Genomic DNA, 18,454 nt, shown 5'->3' on the forward strand with positions numbered 1-18,454 from the left:
CAAATATCCTGTCCCCAGCTGGGTAGATGTAGGTCAACAGTTTACAAGAGCTCATCAGAAGGGGTTACAGCCTCCAGCCCAGCAGCCCTGAGATATAAGTGACACACAGAACAGGACCTGAGGGCCGAGGCGAGGTCACACCCTGCTCGTAGAGGCATCCTGACCCCAGTTAAAGGAGAGCCCTAGGATGGGAACAGCTTCTGCCGCTTCAGCAGGAAGCAGGGCCTTCCTCCATCCACAGAGGCCCCTCTGGTCTTAAATGCACTCATTTCTTTAGTTAACCAGGTGCCAGGGAACGAGGGCTATGTGCCCACTGACCGCTCTTCTCAAATCAACAGTCTCCACCCAGGGCTGCCTCCCAGCGCTGTGGGGCCGAGTGTTTGAAGTCGGAACTGAACCAAAACCTGGGTCCCACCATCACTGGACGTGACACTCCCTCCCTCATTCCCCACCCCTGCCTACAAGGGTGGACACGGCCAAAATAAAGCCAGCCAACCCCACCAGGCCCGGCGGTTGCTCTGCTGGCCGGCAGGTCCATCGAGGACGTGGCGGGGGGTGGAGCATGGGGCGCCACAGAGCATGGCTTTCTCCCAATGCAGTGACAGGTACCAAGAGGTGTGTGTTCTAAAAGTCTTGGAACCTCTTTATAGAGAAGATGTGGTTTAGCTGTGGCTGCACAGGCTTGGGGGCGAGCGGGGACCTCAGCAGCAGACAGCAGCCCCCTCCTCCCCAACTCCACCCCACCACAGATGCCCTTCCTGACTCTTCTTCTCCAGGGGGCTACGGCTTTACCACACGGAGCCAGAAAACACTGCGCACAGGTCACAATAAGGCTGTACTAAGAGCAGGCCTCTCCAGAGACCGTGTTCTCCCACCGCAAGTCAGGAGTGACAGTGCTCAGAGAGGCAAATGCTCTTTTTGTTACCCGACGGGGCAGGTCTCAGAATTCCATATTTTCCTAAAAATGGCACTTGTGGGTCTGAAAGGGATTGCCCAAATTCATTTTTCAATGAAGACATCATTTTCTCAAAAAAAAAAAAAAAAAAAGCCTTTTGGGTCTGGGTCAGTACAGAACGTTGTTATCAAGGGTGGGTTGTGGAGAGATTAAGAGAGAGGGAACTGACACAGAGCAAGCAGGCCAGGAGAGCAGAGGGCGGACAGGGAGAGGATGATGGGCCTCTCAGCTGGGCTGCGGCCGCTCCTCCCCTCCCCCAGCCCCAGCCTCAGCCTCAGCCCCTGACCTTGAGCCCAGCCGGCTTCCCACAGCTCCTGTCACTCTGGCCTGACCTTGCCCACCCAAATGCTGGCCCCATCTGCAAACACAAACAAGGCCACTTATCTGCATTGCCTAACCAAGGTAAACAGCCTTGCAAGGGCCCAGGCCCTGCCCTCACCCCCAAGGTCGGGCTGCTGGGCCAAAGGTATGCAGAGAGTGATTTTTTTCGGTGACTATTTCCTCCTGGCAAGACTTTCGGATTCATGTGGTTCCTGTTGAGTAGTTCCCTAATTGTCACCAAAAAATCCTAAGTCTAGGAGGAGGTTGAAGCAGTTATAAGTCCATCCCCTTGCCCCTCTGCCCACCTTTCCGCCACTTTCAGAGGAAGAAGCCCCATAACTGTCACTGGCCATACTTGGCAGTGACTCCCCACTTTTTCAAACAGGAAGCCTTTCTGAGGTCTGAGCTAAATCCTTATGGTTTTGGGTGGGCCTATTCCCCTCTGCTCCTGTCTCACATAAACAGAGGGCTGGTACTGGAGGGCACGCCTCCGCAGGCCTCACCACACACCCTCAACAGCTAGAAGACACTGTCCCTTCCTCCACACATCTGGAAGATGATGGGCCTGACTTCCGGTCCTGGCTATGCTGCCAGCCAACTGTGTGACCTTAAGCAAACCACTTAACCTCTCTGAGCCTCAGTGTCCTCATCGGTTAAAATAAGGGGGCTGGACCAGAGGGTCTCTTAGGCTCTCTTACAAATGATTTATGTCCCCTTAAATTCATGTGTTGAGGCCCCAAATAACCCCCGATGTGACCTTATTTGAAGATAGGGCCTTGAAGGAGGTAACCAAGGTGAAATGAGGTTGTTAGCATGGGGCCCTGATCCAACAGGGCTGGGATCCCTATAAGAAGAGGAAGAGACACTAGAGCACCCTTTCTCACTCCCACAAATGCACACAGGAAAGTCCGTGAGAGGGTGGCTGACTGCAAGCCGAGGAGAGAGGCCTCACCAGGGCCCGGCCCCGCCAACATCTTGACCCTAGACTTCCAGCCTCCAGAACTGTGAGAAACAGATGTCTGTGGGACTTGTTTATGGCAGCCCAGGCAGACAGGCCCTTCCCCTCTGCCATCCTGGAGTCAGTAAGATGGCTGGAACCCCAGTGGGAAACTCAGCAACTCCCAGTCCCTGCCTCTGGGGGTTACGGGGGCTCTGTCTTTGATGTCATCTCTGGCAGTGAGTTTCTGCTTCCACAGCGTTCTTTCAGGAGTAGATCTTTGCCATCTTTCACCTGCCCCCAGACACCACCCCAATCTCTTTGCTAGTAAAGGCCTCCAGACCTCAGAGGGCTCCTCAGAGCCCATGAGGGGCTGAAGGGATGGGGTATCAGAGAGAGAGGGGGAGAGAGAGAGAGCGCGTGTGTGTGTGTGCGTGTCTGTGTAGGGGTGGTGACTTCATTTGGCAGTATCCTTCTCCTGGTGTCTTTTCTATCCCTCATCCCCACCTCCAGGTCACCTCTATGCCGAGCACTACTGCCATGTCTGTTTGGTGACCTCCTTCCCAACCTTGCTGGTTGCGTCTTTTGGCCCAAAGAGGCAACCAAGGCCTTTGGCTAACAGACACCCATCCTCTGGTTACGATCTTAAGTAACACTCCCTTGGTCCACAGCCGGCCACAGTGCTCTAAAGCCAGGCCTCTGGCTCCCGCAGCCCTGAGACCTCTCTGTGAAACTGAGCAGGACCCTGTGGAGCCCTCCTGGGTACAAAAACCCCTCCATGTCCCCGTTTCTTGTTTGTAGAAAAAGGCTTTAGTCTCCTAGGCCTTCCCTGAGTTCCAAAGAGCAAACTCAAGCAGTTACTAATTAGGGAAGTGAGGGAATGCAGAAACAAAGGAAAAGCAGATAAGCAAGAAAAGTAATGACAAGAGTTCAGCTATGAAACAGAGTCCTAGTTCCTCCTCAAGGGATACACATAACAATCTGATGCACATCTTCAAGTTGTTCTGCAGAAACTAAGACACACCCAGCCCCGCCCCCTCAAACATGCAGACCCCATACTGGCTGGAACCAGAAGGTTGATGATTAAGATTCCTGAACCATCACTCTGTTACCCCACCACCAACCAATCAGAAGAAAGTCCACGAGCCGCAACCCTTACCCCAAACGTCACCTTTAAAACCCCTCCCCTGAGAGCCATCAGGGAGTTCAGGTCTTCTGAGCGTGAGCTGCCTGTTCTCCATGTTTGGAGTCTTGACATAAAGGCTGTACTTTCCTTCACCACAACCCAGTGGTGAAGACTGGCTCTGCTGCACCCCAGGCAAGTGGACTACAGTTCAGTTTGGTGCCATCTGGAGCATCTCTCGCACCCCTGGAGCCCGAGCAGCCACTGCAGCATCTCCCCGCCTCCTGCAGGCCCCATTTAGCACCCTCTCCTCCAGCCCGTCACAGCGACACCCCCAGCACCCCCTCTTCTGCCTCCTGGTGGAGGTCGTGGTCAGCTCCCCACATCACCAGAGCCCCGGGTGGTCCCCACTGGGCTGGCCCTTCCATTTCCCTCTCCTGCTCAGTGGGTTACAGCTCTGGGCTCTGGAGAGCAGCCGACTTGGCTTCATCCAGGCCCCATTAGCTGGGTGACCTCAGGCAAGCCACCAACCTCTTCAAGCCTTGTTTCCTTGTCCTTACAGAGGGGACCCCTCCCAGGGCTACTGGCCTGTGTAAAGAAAGCTCTGAGCACGGTGCCTGGGCACATAAGCATCCACAGACTCCAGTCACGGTTACGGCCTCCGAGAGTGGGCCCTGTGCTGTGGCTGACCACACCCTACCCATTGGGAGACAATCCTCAGAGAGGTGGGGAGACACAGCCTGACCTTGGGTACCTGCCTAAGCTGGTTCTTCAACCTTCCGATCAGTTCTGAGAGCCATCTCAGAACTAGTCCCATCATAACCAAAGCTAGTCCCTATTATTTGGTGGCCAGGGACCCCACTGCACCTCTGGAGCCTCCGCCGGCTGAAACCACACCCCATCAGCCCCAGGCTCACAGCCGTGAAACACAAGCACAACATGCTGCCCGCCTCCGGCTTTTGCTTGAGTGGCTCCCTCTAACCGGGAGAGTCCAACTGGACTCCTCTTTATCCAAGTAACTCCCACTGCTCTTCAAAAGCTCTCAAGGGTCCCCTCCTCATGAAGCCCCTCACCCACCCACTTCTTCTGTGCTCCCATAGCACCTGCACACATAACACAGGTTCATCAATCCCACTGGGCTCTGGGATCCCTGCAGGGGAAAACTGGGCCTTCTCCATCCTTCCCCAGGGTCTGGAGAATAATATGCGTCTAACAAATATAAGCAGATGGCAGACAGATGTTGGGTAGATGCGTAGATGGGTGGGTAGATGGACGGGTGGGTGGGTGGATGGATACATGGGCGTATGACAAATCACTGTCCCTCTAGTTGCCCCCGCTCCATCTCTCCACTGAGTAATTTCCGGGCTAATCTTCCTAACAGCCAGCTTGGTTCATTTCATGACCCAAATACCTTCAGAGGTTGTGCACTGCCTGCCAAATACAGTTCAAACTCCTCAGCCTGGAATCTGGCCCCCACCTACTTTTCCAGTTCTGCTCTCCTTCCCTTCCACTGTTCTCCAGCCAAATCATATCAGACGTTCTCTACACTCTTGCAACTCAGGGTGACCCTCTGACCCGCGCATCAGCCTCACCTGAGAGCTTGTCAGAACTCTCAAGTCTTTTCCCAGACCCATGGAATCAGAATCGGAATTTTCACAAGCCCTCAGGCGAGTCATGCGCATATGAGAGTTTTCAGCTCTAGGGTGTCCCCAAAGCTGCTGCCAGTCATCTGTCAAAATCCTTTACATCATTTAGGGTTCAGCTTGCCTATGCCCCCCCCTACTGGTAACAACCCCCATCCCACTTGCCCTAACCACACCTCCCAACACACACACACACACACACACACACACACACACACACACACACACACACACACACACACACACACACACACACACACACAGAGTTTCCTTTCTCCGAAAGACCATAGCACTTGTTTATGCCTCTCCCGTCCCAGGGATCACATTGTTTCTGAAGTATAAGCATTTGAGACTCATCCCTCTGTTGTAAATTATAAGTGTCTGGTGAATAAGGATCTTGTTAGTCTATTTCATCCCATGCCACGACTCAAAAGATGCCTTGCACCTAGCAGGTATCAGACAAATGCATTAAATAAGTGAATGGATTAATGAAGGTCAGGTTCCTAATAGGGGAAGAAGGTCCACAGGATCCCCACTGGGGCAAGAGTTTCAGGTGCCTGGTCCTACCTTTCTTCCCTGGAACATTTGGGAGCCTCTCAGTTTGCCTGCCCCTGCCCCCTGGAGTGACGGGGAGTGAGATGCAGCCTGTGAGGGCACAGGACCCTTAGAGGCCGTCTGGCTGTCTCATTCCTGGGTGTGGTGGGGAGGGAGAGGAGGTCGACCTTGTCAGGGAAGCATAGCTAAGCCTGCAACAGCATCAGCAGTGCTGAGTCCGTCCTCTTCAGCTGTCAGTTCCCGTACTGGAATGTCGGGACAAACTCACAGACTTCCTGACCTCGGTGAGCTCATCTTCCTCCCAACCCGTCTCCTCGGGAAGCAGATGTCCTCACCCACCCCCCACCCCCCCTTCTCAGGACTCTGGTACTTGGCCAGTATGTGGTGCTCTCTGTATTATATTACACGGTTAAAAACAGAATGCTTTCTCCTAAGACGAGGCAAGGATGTTCGCTCCCACCACTTCTACTGGTTACTGTATCGGAGATTCTAGACAGTGCAATCAGGTAAGAAAAAGAAAACACATCCAGATTGGAAAGCAAGAAGTCAAACTGTATTTGCAGATGACATGATCCTGTATAAGGAAAATCCTAAGGAATCCACTAAACAGCTACTAGAACTAATTGGGTCAAACAACATCACAGGATACCAGACCAGTGTAAAAAAAATAGACTGCGTTTCTAGATATTAGCAATAAACAATCTGAAAACGGTATTACGAAAACAATTCTATTCACAGTATCTCAAAAATAATAATGCCAATTCCTATGGAAATCCCAGCAAGATATTTTTGTAGACAGAGACAAGCTTATTCTAAAATTTATATGCAGAGGAACTAGATTAGCTAACAAGCTTGACAAAGAATAAAGTGGGTGGAAATCACTCTACCTGATATCAAGGCTTACCACAGAGCTCACCAAACAGTAATACAGTGTGGTATTAGTGAAGCGACAGACCCAGAGATCAATGGAACAGAAGAGAGAACCCAGAAATAGACCCACGCGGTAGGTTCTGTGGTTTTCTTGACAAAGGTGCAAAAGCTACCCAATAGAGAATGACAGCCTCTCCAACAAACGGCACTGGAGCAATTGATCATGCATAGGCTAAAAAAAATCCTAAACCTCACACCTTACACCAAAATTAACTCAAAATGGATCATGGACCTAATGTAAAGCATACAACAATTAAACTTTTAGGAAAGAAGGACAACATAAAATCTTTGATATCTAGGGCTAGACAAAGAGTAATCAGACATGATAACAAAAGAATCATTTATGGAAAAAAACGATAAGTTGGACTTCATCAAAATTTGAAACTTTTGCTGAGCAAAAGACCCCTTTAAAAGGATGGAAGGCATGCTACAGATTGGGAAAAATTATTTGGAAACCACATATCTGACTTATATCTGGAATCTGTAAAAGAATTTAAAGAATTCTCAAAACTCGAAAACACAAATGCAATAAATACACAAACGTTTGGTCCTGCTTCTAATTAAATTAGAAAGGCAGAAGACATGAACAGACATTTCACCAAAGAGGATCTATGAATGGCAAACAAGCACATAAAAAGGTGCTTACCATCATTAACCATTAGGGAAACGCAAATCGTAACAAGGAGATACCAGTACACACTGATTATAGCAGGTAAAATAAAAAAAAAAACAAACAGTGATAAGACCAAATGCTGGCAGCAGTGTGGAGCAACTGGATCTCCCCTACATTGCTGGTGGGAACAGACAATCGTATAGTCACTCCAGAAAATAGTTCGGCAGTTGTTTCTTAAAAAACTAAACATGCACTTACCACATGATCCAGCAATTATACTCTTAGGCATTTATCCCAGAGAAGTGAAAACTTACATCCATACAAAAACCTATACACATGCTAAATTATACACTTAAAAATGGTTACAGTGGTAAATTTTATGTGTATTTTACCAAAATTTTTTTAAAACTTGTACAGAAGTATTCATAGAAGATTTATTCAGAATAGCCTCAAACTGGGAACAACCCAAATGTCCTTCAGTGGGTAAGTGGTTAAACTCTGGGACATCCATACACTGGGGTACCATTCATCAATAAGAAGGAACCACATGCACCGACTTGGATGGATCTCAAGGGCATCATAAATCCATCATCGATCCATACTGTGCAGTTTCATTTACATAACACTCTCAAAATGACAAAACTATACAGATGAAACCAGGTTAGTTATTTCCAGGTATGATGACTAATTTTATGTGTCAACTTGACTGGGCTACGGGATGCCCAGGTTGTTGGTGTGACATTATTTCTGGGTGTGTCTGTGAGGGTGTCTCCAGAAGAGATGAACATGTGAATCCGTGGACTGAGTAAAGACCCTCCTCACGCATGTGGGTGGGCATCTGCCAGTCCACTGAGGGCGTGAAGAGAACAGGGTGGATGAAGGGGCGCCTGCTCTCTCTGCTCGAGCTGGGACGTCCATCTTCTCTTGACCCCAGACATGGGTGCCCCTGGTTCTCGCCTTCTGACTCAAGAGTGAGTCTCAGGGCTTCAGACTTGGGATGAACTGAAGAACTGACTTTCCTGCTTCTCCAGTTTGCAGATGGCAGACCGTGAGATATCTTGGCCTCCATAATTACATGAGCCTACTCCTATTATAAAATATCCCCATATTCATCTCTTTTTATCCTTTTGGTTCTGTTTCTCTGAAGAACACTAATACACCAGGGGTCAAGGAGTAGCACACAGGAAGGAGTTCCTTTGTGGTGCTGGAACATTTCTGTATCTTGATGGTGGTGGAGTTACACAAATCTACACATGGAATCCCATTCTGTAGAAACACACACACACACACGTGCCTGTGTAAAAACTTGTGGAAACTGAATGAGGTCTATAGTCTAGTTACCAGTATTGAACCAATGTCGGTTTCCTGGTTTTGATATTGTACTATCATCATATAAGATGTCACCCCTGGGGGAAGCTGGACCCAGGGTTTGCAGGGCTCGACTATTTTTGCAACCTCTGGTGAGTCTGTAATTATTTCTAGATAAAAAGTTTTTAAAAAGTAGAATGGGATTAGGGATTCTGTAGTTATTTTAGAATTCCTCTCCCCGTAACACCCAGGGTGACCTGGCTTTCATGCACTGGCTCTCTGTGCTTGCTTGCAGGTTAGAGCAGCAGGCACGGAACACCATGGGAGCTGGTGCAGAAACCCCAGTGGACCATGGAAGACACCAAAGTCACACGTTGCTGGCTCTAGGGACCTAAATACACAGATCTTCTCTCCCACCCTCCGCCACTCCCGAGGGAGTGACCAGATGGCTTCCTCCTGAGGGGGGCCGTGTGGGCCAATGGCGCCTCTCAGTTCCTACAGCAGGGGGTGGTAAAGAGGAGGGAAAGAGAGGCCCCGGGTGGGTGAGGTCTGCCTGGTGCTGAGGCTTCGGGAAGCTGGGGGTTTGCAGAAGAAGGCCCGGGCCTCTGGGAGGGCCAAGGGGAGGCTGCGGCCGGGCAGTCCCAGCCTGACCTGGGTGTGCAGCCACCAGCCCAGGTGCCTTGGGTCTCTCTCTAGAGTCTCTCAGAAACAATGCAAAGCAAACAAACAAAAGTCAGATTTAAAAAAAAAAAAGGAAAGGAAAATCCAGGTCAGGCAGAACAGAGAGACAACCGTTTACAGTCGGCCCCGTCCCACCAGTGTGCACAGGGCCGGTGGGAGGGTCCCCTTGCTCCTCACCCGGCCCAGGCCCAGGGCCTGCGCTCCAAAAGCACAGCTGGACAGCACTCCTGGAGAAGAGGCCCCGGGGCCCCCCTCCACTTGCCCAGGGCAACGTCACGGTCTCAGCTCTCTGGCCGAGACCTTTGCCTGCCCACCTGCAGACGAGGAAGTCTCCAGAAACCAGGTGCATTTGGCAGTGGCCATTTTCCCTGGCAGCCTGTGAAAACATCATGCAAACCCTCGAAGGGAGACGGGTGGGAGCCTGCCGGCAGCTCCCGCTCCATGAATGACAGCACCTGGGGACGGGCTGCACCCACTCCCTCCGTCCCTCCCTCCCAGGCCCCACCACCACAACCGTGCAGGCCAGGACATCCTACCCTCTCCCACATCTACCCATAATGCAGCCCTCTCCCCTCTACTTGGGAAATCTGCCCCCTCTTTCTGCCACCACCCCATCGTCTCTTGGCCAGGCCCTGGCCATACCCTGCTCCCAGGTCCCCCCAGTTCTACTTTAGCCCCTACAATCTGACCTCCACTCAGCAGCCAGATGATCCTGTACAGTCAGAGCAAATCAATCGTATCACATCCAGAAGAAAATCCACGTGTCCCTCTGGCTTACAAGTCCTCTCTGATACGGGCCCTGCCTCTCAAAGCTCTGCGTCCACCTCTCACTGGTTTTTCCTTCCATTCCTCAAGCAGGCCATGCTCGTCCCTCCCTCTCTGACCTCTTGTCTGGAATGTGTATCTTCCAGGGGCTGATCCTTGCCATCTGGGGGGGTCAATCTCGAGGGGCCACCAGTCACGGCACCTCTCCCTGCACAGCGCTTGGGCTGCAGTCGGGTCTCAGGAAAGCAGAGCCTGGGAAGGAGGTTAGAGCACGCGATGTTCATTAGGGAGCACGCTTGGGACCAACTGCCGTGGAGGGGAGCCGGCAAGACGGGCAGAGGGGCAAGGCGGCTGTGATGTGGGCTTAACGACAGCTGGACTGGCCCTTGGGTTGTCCTGACTTGGGCCGAGGATGCCAGGCCTTCCTGCTCCTGCTGCATCAGCCCTTTCACGTGGGCTTCCGCAGGCCTCCTCCTGCGCCTACAGCTAAGCCCATCCCAGAAAAGGGCCTTCGGCATTGCAGTATCCATCTCAGCTTCTCTCATTTTGATATTTTTCTTAATTTTTCATTCCTATGTGTCTCTCCCTCCAAGAACGGAAACTCCATAGAAGCAGGATTTGCCTTGTGTGTCACGGGGACGTCAGCCTAAGCACGTGGTAGGTGTTGAGTGAATGCTTTACATTCACGACCACCCTGGAAAATTCATCATTTGATTCTCATTGCACAAATGACATCAGTGAGGCTTCAGTTAAGAAACTTACCCAAGAAGTGGCAGGAGCAGAACCCCGGGTCGCTCTGTGTGGCTCCCCCGCCAGTGCCCCCCACCTCACCAGAATCAAGGCAGGGGCAGCGCCATGATGGCCCCGGGCCGACATGGGAGGCTGCACATTCTGTGCGTGGCTTAGAACAAGATTATAAATTACTGGGGGATTTGGGCCATTCCTTACAATCCTTCCTAGGCTCGGTGTTCAGTCAGTGGCCCCCATGTACACAGAAGTCATAGTGAACCAGCCCTAAGTGCCCTTCTGCTACACACACAAGCAGGTGGTCAACCTGATTAAGCTGAGGACAACTCTGCTTTCTCTTTGCAAATCCGCTGCCTGTTCTGCTCTGTCTGCTTCTTCTCCATTGCCGATGCCCCCTCAGAGAAGCCTGGCAAAAAATCCCACCTTCGAGCACGGAAGTCCTGTTGCAGACATGGCAGGGGAGGTGTTTGGGAACGTGGCCACACACACTTCCTGAGGTGGAGCAGATTCCCTGAGAATTCCCATAGTTCGGGGGAAGCACATGTTGAGCACCGCACAGGGTCCCCCAGTCCTAGCCTGGTACTCCTATCAAGGGGCTCTGCATGCCTCTTGCAGAACAGTCACTGAGCACCACCCTCCAATTAACCTCATCCCCCTGCCAGGTGCAGGTGGGCAGGCAGAGGTCCCTTTGATGAAGCTCAAGGAAAGCATCTAAATTAAATCAGGGATGAGGGGACAGCAAGGTTTCCTAGAGGAGGCAAAGCTTGAACTACATCTTGGAAGGCCAGTAGCACAGCCAGGCAGTAAGGAGAGGACATTTCTGGCAAAGGAAACGGCATATGCAAAGGTGTCATAGTAACACTAGCCACCATCAGATGGACCCTTCCTGTATGCCACGTGATGAGCTAAGCACTTTACAGATACCATCACTTAATTTCACGGAATTTTTCACATTTCTTGTCTGTCTCCTCTACTAGAACATCAGTCCCATGGGGGCAGTGATTCTTTCCCCACCTCTGTATCCCCAGTGCCTGGTATACAGAATGGGGTCAATCAATCTTTCCCTTCTCATGGTCACCAAGTATTCATCTAAATGTTTAAATCCATGAATCTAATCAGACTGACTATACAGTATCAATAGGAAACCAAAGACAGGGTAATAGCATGAGCACCTGTACACCATACACACACACACTCAGCAGAATTTGAAATGCTTTCCCCAATAACTATAAAACTAGAACCGCTTCCAAGGAAACAAACATTTGAGTAATAATCCAACAATTTCCAAAGTTACTCCTCCGGAAAGAAGAATTTCTACTGAGATAACAGAAGATGGCTGACTGTCCCTTGTACTTTGTCCAAAGGTTTAAAAAAAAAATTGCATTTAAATAAGAATGCCAAAAACATGATTTTACTTATATAGCATGCTAAATATTTTAAAATTGATTCCACCTCCATTCTGTTTTCATTCAAAACAAGTCTAGGGAAGAGCACTAGACAGAGGTGGGGCAGCTATACCCTGGTGCCAGCCACACAGAGGGAATGAGATGTTTTAATGAGAGGTTGTACAGATAAAACATTTGGAGTTCTTTAAAACCCAAACTTTAGAAATAAATGTATAGCTATGTGGAAAACCTCATGTTTAAAATCTGAGAACCCCAATTATGGATAACTGAGTGTAGGAAGCGCCCGCCCCCCCCAGGTAATTCTTAAGGCTCCTGCTTGAGCGGCTATGGTTTCACAGAACCTGCCTCCTTGACCACAGATCCAAGGATGGACCAGCAGATCTGTGGGTATGCAGACTTGGCTGCACTGTCCATCAAGTTGTTTCTGTAGCTGCAAGATTTAAAACTCAGGAGCTGTTGGCAGCCAAGTTTACAATGAGTGTTATGGACTGAATAGTGTGCCCCCCCTCAAAATTCATAGGTTGAAGGCCCAAGCCCCCATGTAACTGTATTTGAAGATGGAGCCTTTAAGGAGGTAACTAAGGTTAAATGGGGTCAGAAGGGTGGGGCCCTAACCCAATAAGACTGGTGTCCTTATGAGGAAGAGACACCAGGGATGCCGAATAAAGGCCATGTGAGGGTGACGGCTACAAGCCAAAGAACAGAATCCTCACCAGAAGCCGTGCTTGGGCTTCCAGCCTCCACAACTGTGAGGAATAAGTGTCTGCTGTTTAAGCTGCTGCTTTGTGGTATTCTGTTATGGCACACCTGAGCAGACTACAAGGAGCAGAAAGCACACACACCGGAGGATTCTGGTTGCATTTAGGTATCTTTAAAGCCCAACAATATTCTCATGTTGGTTTCAAACTTTAGGATCCTTACAATAATCTCCTGTGAGTTTAAGTGAATTCAAATTGGGTCTCTTTCATTTGCAACTAAATGAAAGAGCTTCTGAATAGCTGGAGGTTTACCCCCCACCCCGGTCCAAGCACACAAAATTTTAAAACCATTTTAGAAGGGAACCTGAGATACATTTCATCTCTGCCTTTTATAAGAAGATATTTTGTCTTAAAAAAAAATTATCCCAGGTTTTCCATTATGAGTATTCCAAAGATATTCTATGATATGGCTGGAGTTATTAGGAAATCTGAGGTCTACACCTCTCTTTGCTGTTGGCCTCACCACTCTGGGCCTATTTCCTTTCTACAACAAGTTATTTCTGCTAATCACAAAAATTCTGATACCGCCAATGACTGATCTCACTACGCTGAAAGTTAAGTCACCGCACTGCTCAGGATGACTCCCCATCTGCAAAATGAGTGTTTCTTCCAGGACTAACATTCTACGTGTTCCAGGATTACTACCTAACCAGGTCTCTCGGGGTCCTGTGCCATGCTCTCCCCTTTGGTATTGCCGCGTCCTGCTTATGTGGTTTGCCTTTTCTAGTCTGGCTCCTTGTTGGGCTCTTTCAGCTGCTGTGTGCTATCTGTCCAGCCCCCGAGTCTCACACAGGTCAGGTACTCTATGGGGTATGAGCTCACAGGGCCTGGGCGGCTCTCGTAGGCAAGTGCAGAGACTCACTGGGAGAGTGACCCTTGGGCTGCCTAGAGGCCTTCTCAGCTTATTTGTTCCCCCAAAAGGCATCAAAGGATCAAAGGGAGAAGTCTGACAGCAAACATCAGGTTTTTTCACATCTTTGCTTACCTTTGGTGGATCACAAGGTGGGGGAAAGAGGCCAAAAGACTGACCAGCTATGAGAATCAGTCTTCTCCAAAATCCAGCAGGCTTTCCCCCTTATTTATGTTTTTAAATATAAGCAAGCTCCTTGGTGGTTAAAACAGAACCTAGCTTACGTGTCACTAATCTTTTGGTCACCAGTAACCGATCTCTGCTACAGAAATCTAACGGAATAAAGCGCAGTGCTGCACCCCATCTTATTTGGTCTACTTCCTTTATGGTTACACCTGCTAGTGACCTTGTTTATTCCAGATGAAAGATGAAAAGTGAATGAAGGTGAATTATCACAGCTGATTTTCAGATATTCTCTGCCTTGTGCATGATACACAACAGAATTACCCCTGGTTCCCTCTAACAATTTAAACTTGGAAACAATATAAACATGACAAAACTTGGAAACCACTCTCCTCAACACCGAATAGCAAGAAATAGGACACAGGTCAGCAAGGAAGATGGCGATGAGGGTTGGAAAATAGGGTTAAGAGAATTAAGTCGAGTTTTGAAACTTCCTTCATGCCTTCTGGATTTGTCTCAGCCAGCCTTGGAATAAACACCTGGAAAGAAATTGAAAACGACGGTTCTCGCAATTCCCTTCTGAACCACCTGCCTTACAGAGGCGTTTATCAGCCCTGCGGCACACACGTGGGTAAGATCATAAACACCACCCCAGGCTAGACTGCGCTGTACCAGCATTTTCCATCATAACCAGCTTCAAGCCTGTTCTAAAAATGTTTATTCTATTGGACTCCACTGGCTACTTTTTGTACTGACCCCAAAGGTAACTAACTCAGGAACCCAGGAAAACAATGCAAGTAACAGATGCTAAAGGGAGAGCAACAATACTAGTGAAATGCTAAAGAAATCATCTCTGAGACTATTTTATAAAGAATAGTGATGACCGTGGAAGATACTGATTTACCCATTTAATAGGTTTCCAAAACCCAAACCAAATAAAACACAACCACACCAAATCTAAATTACAACACTTTATTGCAGCATCGGCAAAGGTCAGATTTCTGAAGCTGGTGAAGATCGGGCAGCATTTCCATGTGAAATGTTACAACTTTACAAGTTTTGTTTCTTATTTAATTCTACATGCAGAAACTGAAACATGGTAAAAGAAAAAATGCAAAATAGCTAGAAAAAAAGATGTAATCAAGTTGTAGCATACAGATGTGCTCTTCAACTAAATTTACTATGCCTATCGGAAAGCAAACGAAAGACAACTATCCTAATAAATTAACAGATTGCCAGAAACAGACTAAGAATGCTCATTTCTACTTAGTGGGGGGAAAACAAAACAAAACAAAAGAAAAACAAAAGCAAAATAAAAGCTCTACTGTTTCCATACTTTGTTTAGAGACAGAGGCTGTAAACCCATGAAGGTCAACAAAATCTCCGGATCCCCTTCTCGCTGTCCTTCGTCCATCTTCTGTGACATCTGCCTGGTACGCTGTCTGTTTTCAATGATACTTACAATGGGCTCAACTATCCCTGTTCTTAGGCTGGTGTCAGACTCCCCTAAGCCATCTGGGTACATGCTTTGTACACTAATCGTCTTCACATTTTCTTTTTACCCTAGTAGGCAATGTTACATTACTGACTCTGATGGGTAAAACTGATTTTTCTCCCTCATCCCTTGTTCCTCTTGAAACAAATTCCTAAACAAAAGCCTTCCTGGTGGATTATCTGGTATTTGGATATCTTTCATCATTTTGTTGTCCTGCATGTAAGTTTTCACTAGAAGATTTTACTGCTTGCTCTATACTTTGCTACTATAGTCCTGGAGCCCCCAAATGTATCTTCTTCCAACTTGGGATGTTCAATTCAGAGACACTGTAACTCAAATCAAGTTTAAACTCAAGTTCATTTCCCCCATACCATTACCATTACAATCGTTTCTTCTTCGGCTCAATCATCTCACTGACGCTCTTCTTGGTGTAACTGCTCAGGAATCAAGTCAACCATCTCATTTCTTGACTGCATTCTCAAGAGAAGATGAACCCTCGCGAGATTTCCATTACAAAAGGCCTTTTCTGCCTTATCTGGAAGCGTCGGCTTGTTCCGGTGTTGGCAGAGGCTGCTGTTTCTGCCTCATGGCCCCAGCCTGTCCCAGGTTTAGATTCGCAACTCTCTAGACCGACATGCTGAGATGTGTCCACTGCTCTCATTCAATTGCTGGAGGACTCCACTATCCACAACATCAGATACAGGACCTAATGAAATGACACGTGCTGCTGGATCAACGTCTCCTAGAGGCACAAACAGGGCAATGTTAAAGAACCAGGACTGAGGACGACCCTCCAGCAAGAAAAGGCCCCTAAAAAAGGCCCCAGCCACTATTCTCTGATGTCTGCAGACAAGTCAGTGCTTTTTAAAGAGCACACAAACTCCTACTGAACTAAGAAACAACAGGGGGCGGAGGGGCACTAAAAAGAGCAATTCTGATGCTGATCAGAAGGGGGTGGTCCCAGTAGCTCTCCTGTTAACTACTTTCTAAGATGCTGAAAATTCATGGTTTGTGTCATGGCTGAACGGTGTACCCTCCAAATTCACATGTTGAAGTCTAACCGCAGTACCTCAGAATGTGACCTTATTTGAAGACAGGGTCACTGCAGATATAATTTGTTAAGATGAGGCCAGACTGGTGTAGGATGGGCCCCTGATCCAGTGTGACTGTGTCCTCGTAACAGGAGGAAACCCAGACACAAACACCCTGGGAGAACGCCACGTGACGATGAAGACATGGGTCAGACGGTGCTGTGGAAGCCTGGGGATGCCAAAGATTGCTGGCAAAGCACAGAAGCCAGGAGGGAGCCTGGAGCGGATTCTCCTCTCAGCCTCAGAAGGAACCAACCCGGCCCTGACCCTGGATTTCGGCCTCCAGAAGTGTGAGGCAAACCGTTCTGTTGTTTAAGTCACAAAGTTTATCATGCTTTCTTTTGACAGCTCTAGCAAACTCATACAGGTTGTCTCTCACAAGGCAAGTTGCATTAGCAAGAAACTTTCAAAGAATAAAATGCAAATACGGAAAAGTCTATCTTCAGCTGGATACATCCGTTAAGTCGTGCAGAACTGAACTGAATGGGAAAAGGTCAGTAGAAGTATTCTCTGAGAGAAAGAAACAGTCTCTCCCCTGATGTCAAGACAAAGCAATGGTCTAAAACAGAATACTTTAGATAAACGCAATGAATGACAGGAAAAGCGTTCACAGTCTTTGATAAATAAGACACACTTATTATAACCCCTTGCTACTCAGAGTGTGGTCCACACTCCAGCAGCTTTGACATCGCCTGGGAGCTTGTTAGAAACTAATCAGAACCAGCAGTTTAACAAGAGTCAGGATGGTTAAAATAGGTATTTTAAAGTTTGAGGAGCGCTGGTATAATCCACACAAATTTATAGCATATAAACCATATTAGTATTAACACTTGCCAAAGATGCTGAGTTTCACAGTTTATTCAACACTCACAGGGTAGAAAGCAACCCTGTCCTGCACTACAGAACACCTTGGTAATTGTATTACTTAGAGTGCTACTGCCATTTTAACTCATTATAAGCAAATGCTTACTCCTTCTTAGAGCATTCCTGCCCAGGGAGAAGGACTGAAATTTTAACTTACAGCCCTATTTCAATCCTGATTATAAAATATAAAAATCATTATAATTAATGTCTGGGAGCCTTATCAAAATCTACAAGTAATAAAAACTTAAAACTGCTTTAATAACCAGTTTCCAAGTAAATTTCCCTTTATCTGACATATAATGTCAACAATTTAATAACTTTTTAAAAAAAGTACTAGCCAAGTTAAGAGTCAAATTGAAAACAGTTTCTCAGACCTCACTCACAGAACCCCCCTCTGCCTCTTCCTACAGGACTTCAGCACACAGACACCCAAGGACCACGGCTCTAGACGCACAGGTTCCTATTGAGTCTGGCCCAGCGTTAAAAATAGAAGAAAATAAAGAGGAGCCAAACTACCAAAAGACACCACCCATGACCTAACGTTCTTCCACGTGACTACATTTCTTCACTTAAGTTTAAAAAATAGCAAAGAACATTTGGTACTTGAAAGGCTTCAAAAACTCACTTTTACACATTTGCTTGTTCCTCTACAATGTTCATCTGAACCTGCATTTTAAGAGCACTGGCTTTGAGAAGACTATAAAACCATAAGACTTTACAGAGGGCCATTTTCAAGAGTGTTGGACAAGTTAGGATTTCTTTTTCCCAAGTCATTATTTGAGGAAGAGATTTAAAATAGGTAAAGCCAAGTAGCTCAAGAGGTGGGAGTCTCACAAAATCAGGAAAACAAAAGGGAATGAGGGTGCTAGGGAGCATAACACAGGGAGAAAGTTTGTTAAATGACTAAGCATAGATTTTTTTTGAAGTCCCTCTGTCCATTCAACAAATATTTACTGGGCATCTACTATGTGCCAGGCACCAAGAGATATAACGGAAAGCAAGACAAGGCTTCATGTCTGCCCTGAGTCTTCAATCTCCTGGGGGATGGAGACAAGCTAGCAGGTGACGAAGCACAACAAGGTCTGGGAAAGCACAGTGAGTCAGGGCAGCAAGGTCAGGCTCCCGAGTTTCAAGGGGAGACCTGACGGAGGAGCAGGAGTCATCCGGGGAAGAGCCCGAAAGGGTTCCAAACAGAGGGAGGCAAAAAAGGGCATAACTAGAAGAGCTAA

At 48.0% G+C, this 18,454-nt stretch overlaps 1 protein-coding gene across 2 annotated transcripts in view; it reads right to left on the reverse strand.

Moving 5' to 3' along the window:
- The window catches only part of UPF2 (UPF2 regulator of nonsense mediated mRNA decay), a 213,189-nt gene that overhangs the window by 99,865 nt on the left and 94,870 nt on the right, over positions 1-18,454 (reverse strand). Inside the window, exon 22 of one of the 2 annotated variants that reach the window (XM_060160189.1) lies at positions 14,734-16,012. The exons of the other annotated variant lie outside the window; for it this stretch is intronic. Coding sequence (XP_060016172.1) covers positions 16,003-16,012 — 10 coding nt within the window. The 3' untranslated portion in view covers positions 14,734-16,002. Of the gene's footprint in view, positions 1-14,733; positions 16,013-18,454 lie in introns of those variants that run through there. 2 annotated transcript variants of the gene reach the window in all.

Source organism: Lagenorhynchus albirostris, chromosome 1 (genome assembly GCF_949774975.1).
Source record: "Lagenorhynchus albirostris chromosome 1, mLagAlb1.1, whole genome shotgun sequence".
NCBI lineage: Eukaryota > Metazoa > Chordata > Mammalia > Artiodactyla > Delphinidae > Lagenorhynchus > Lagenorhynchus albirostris.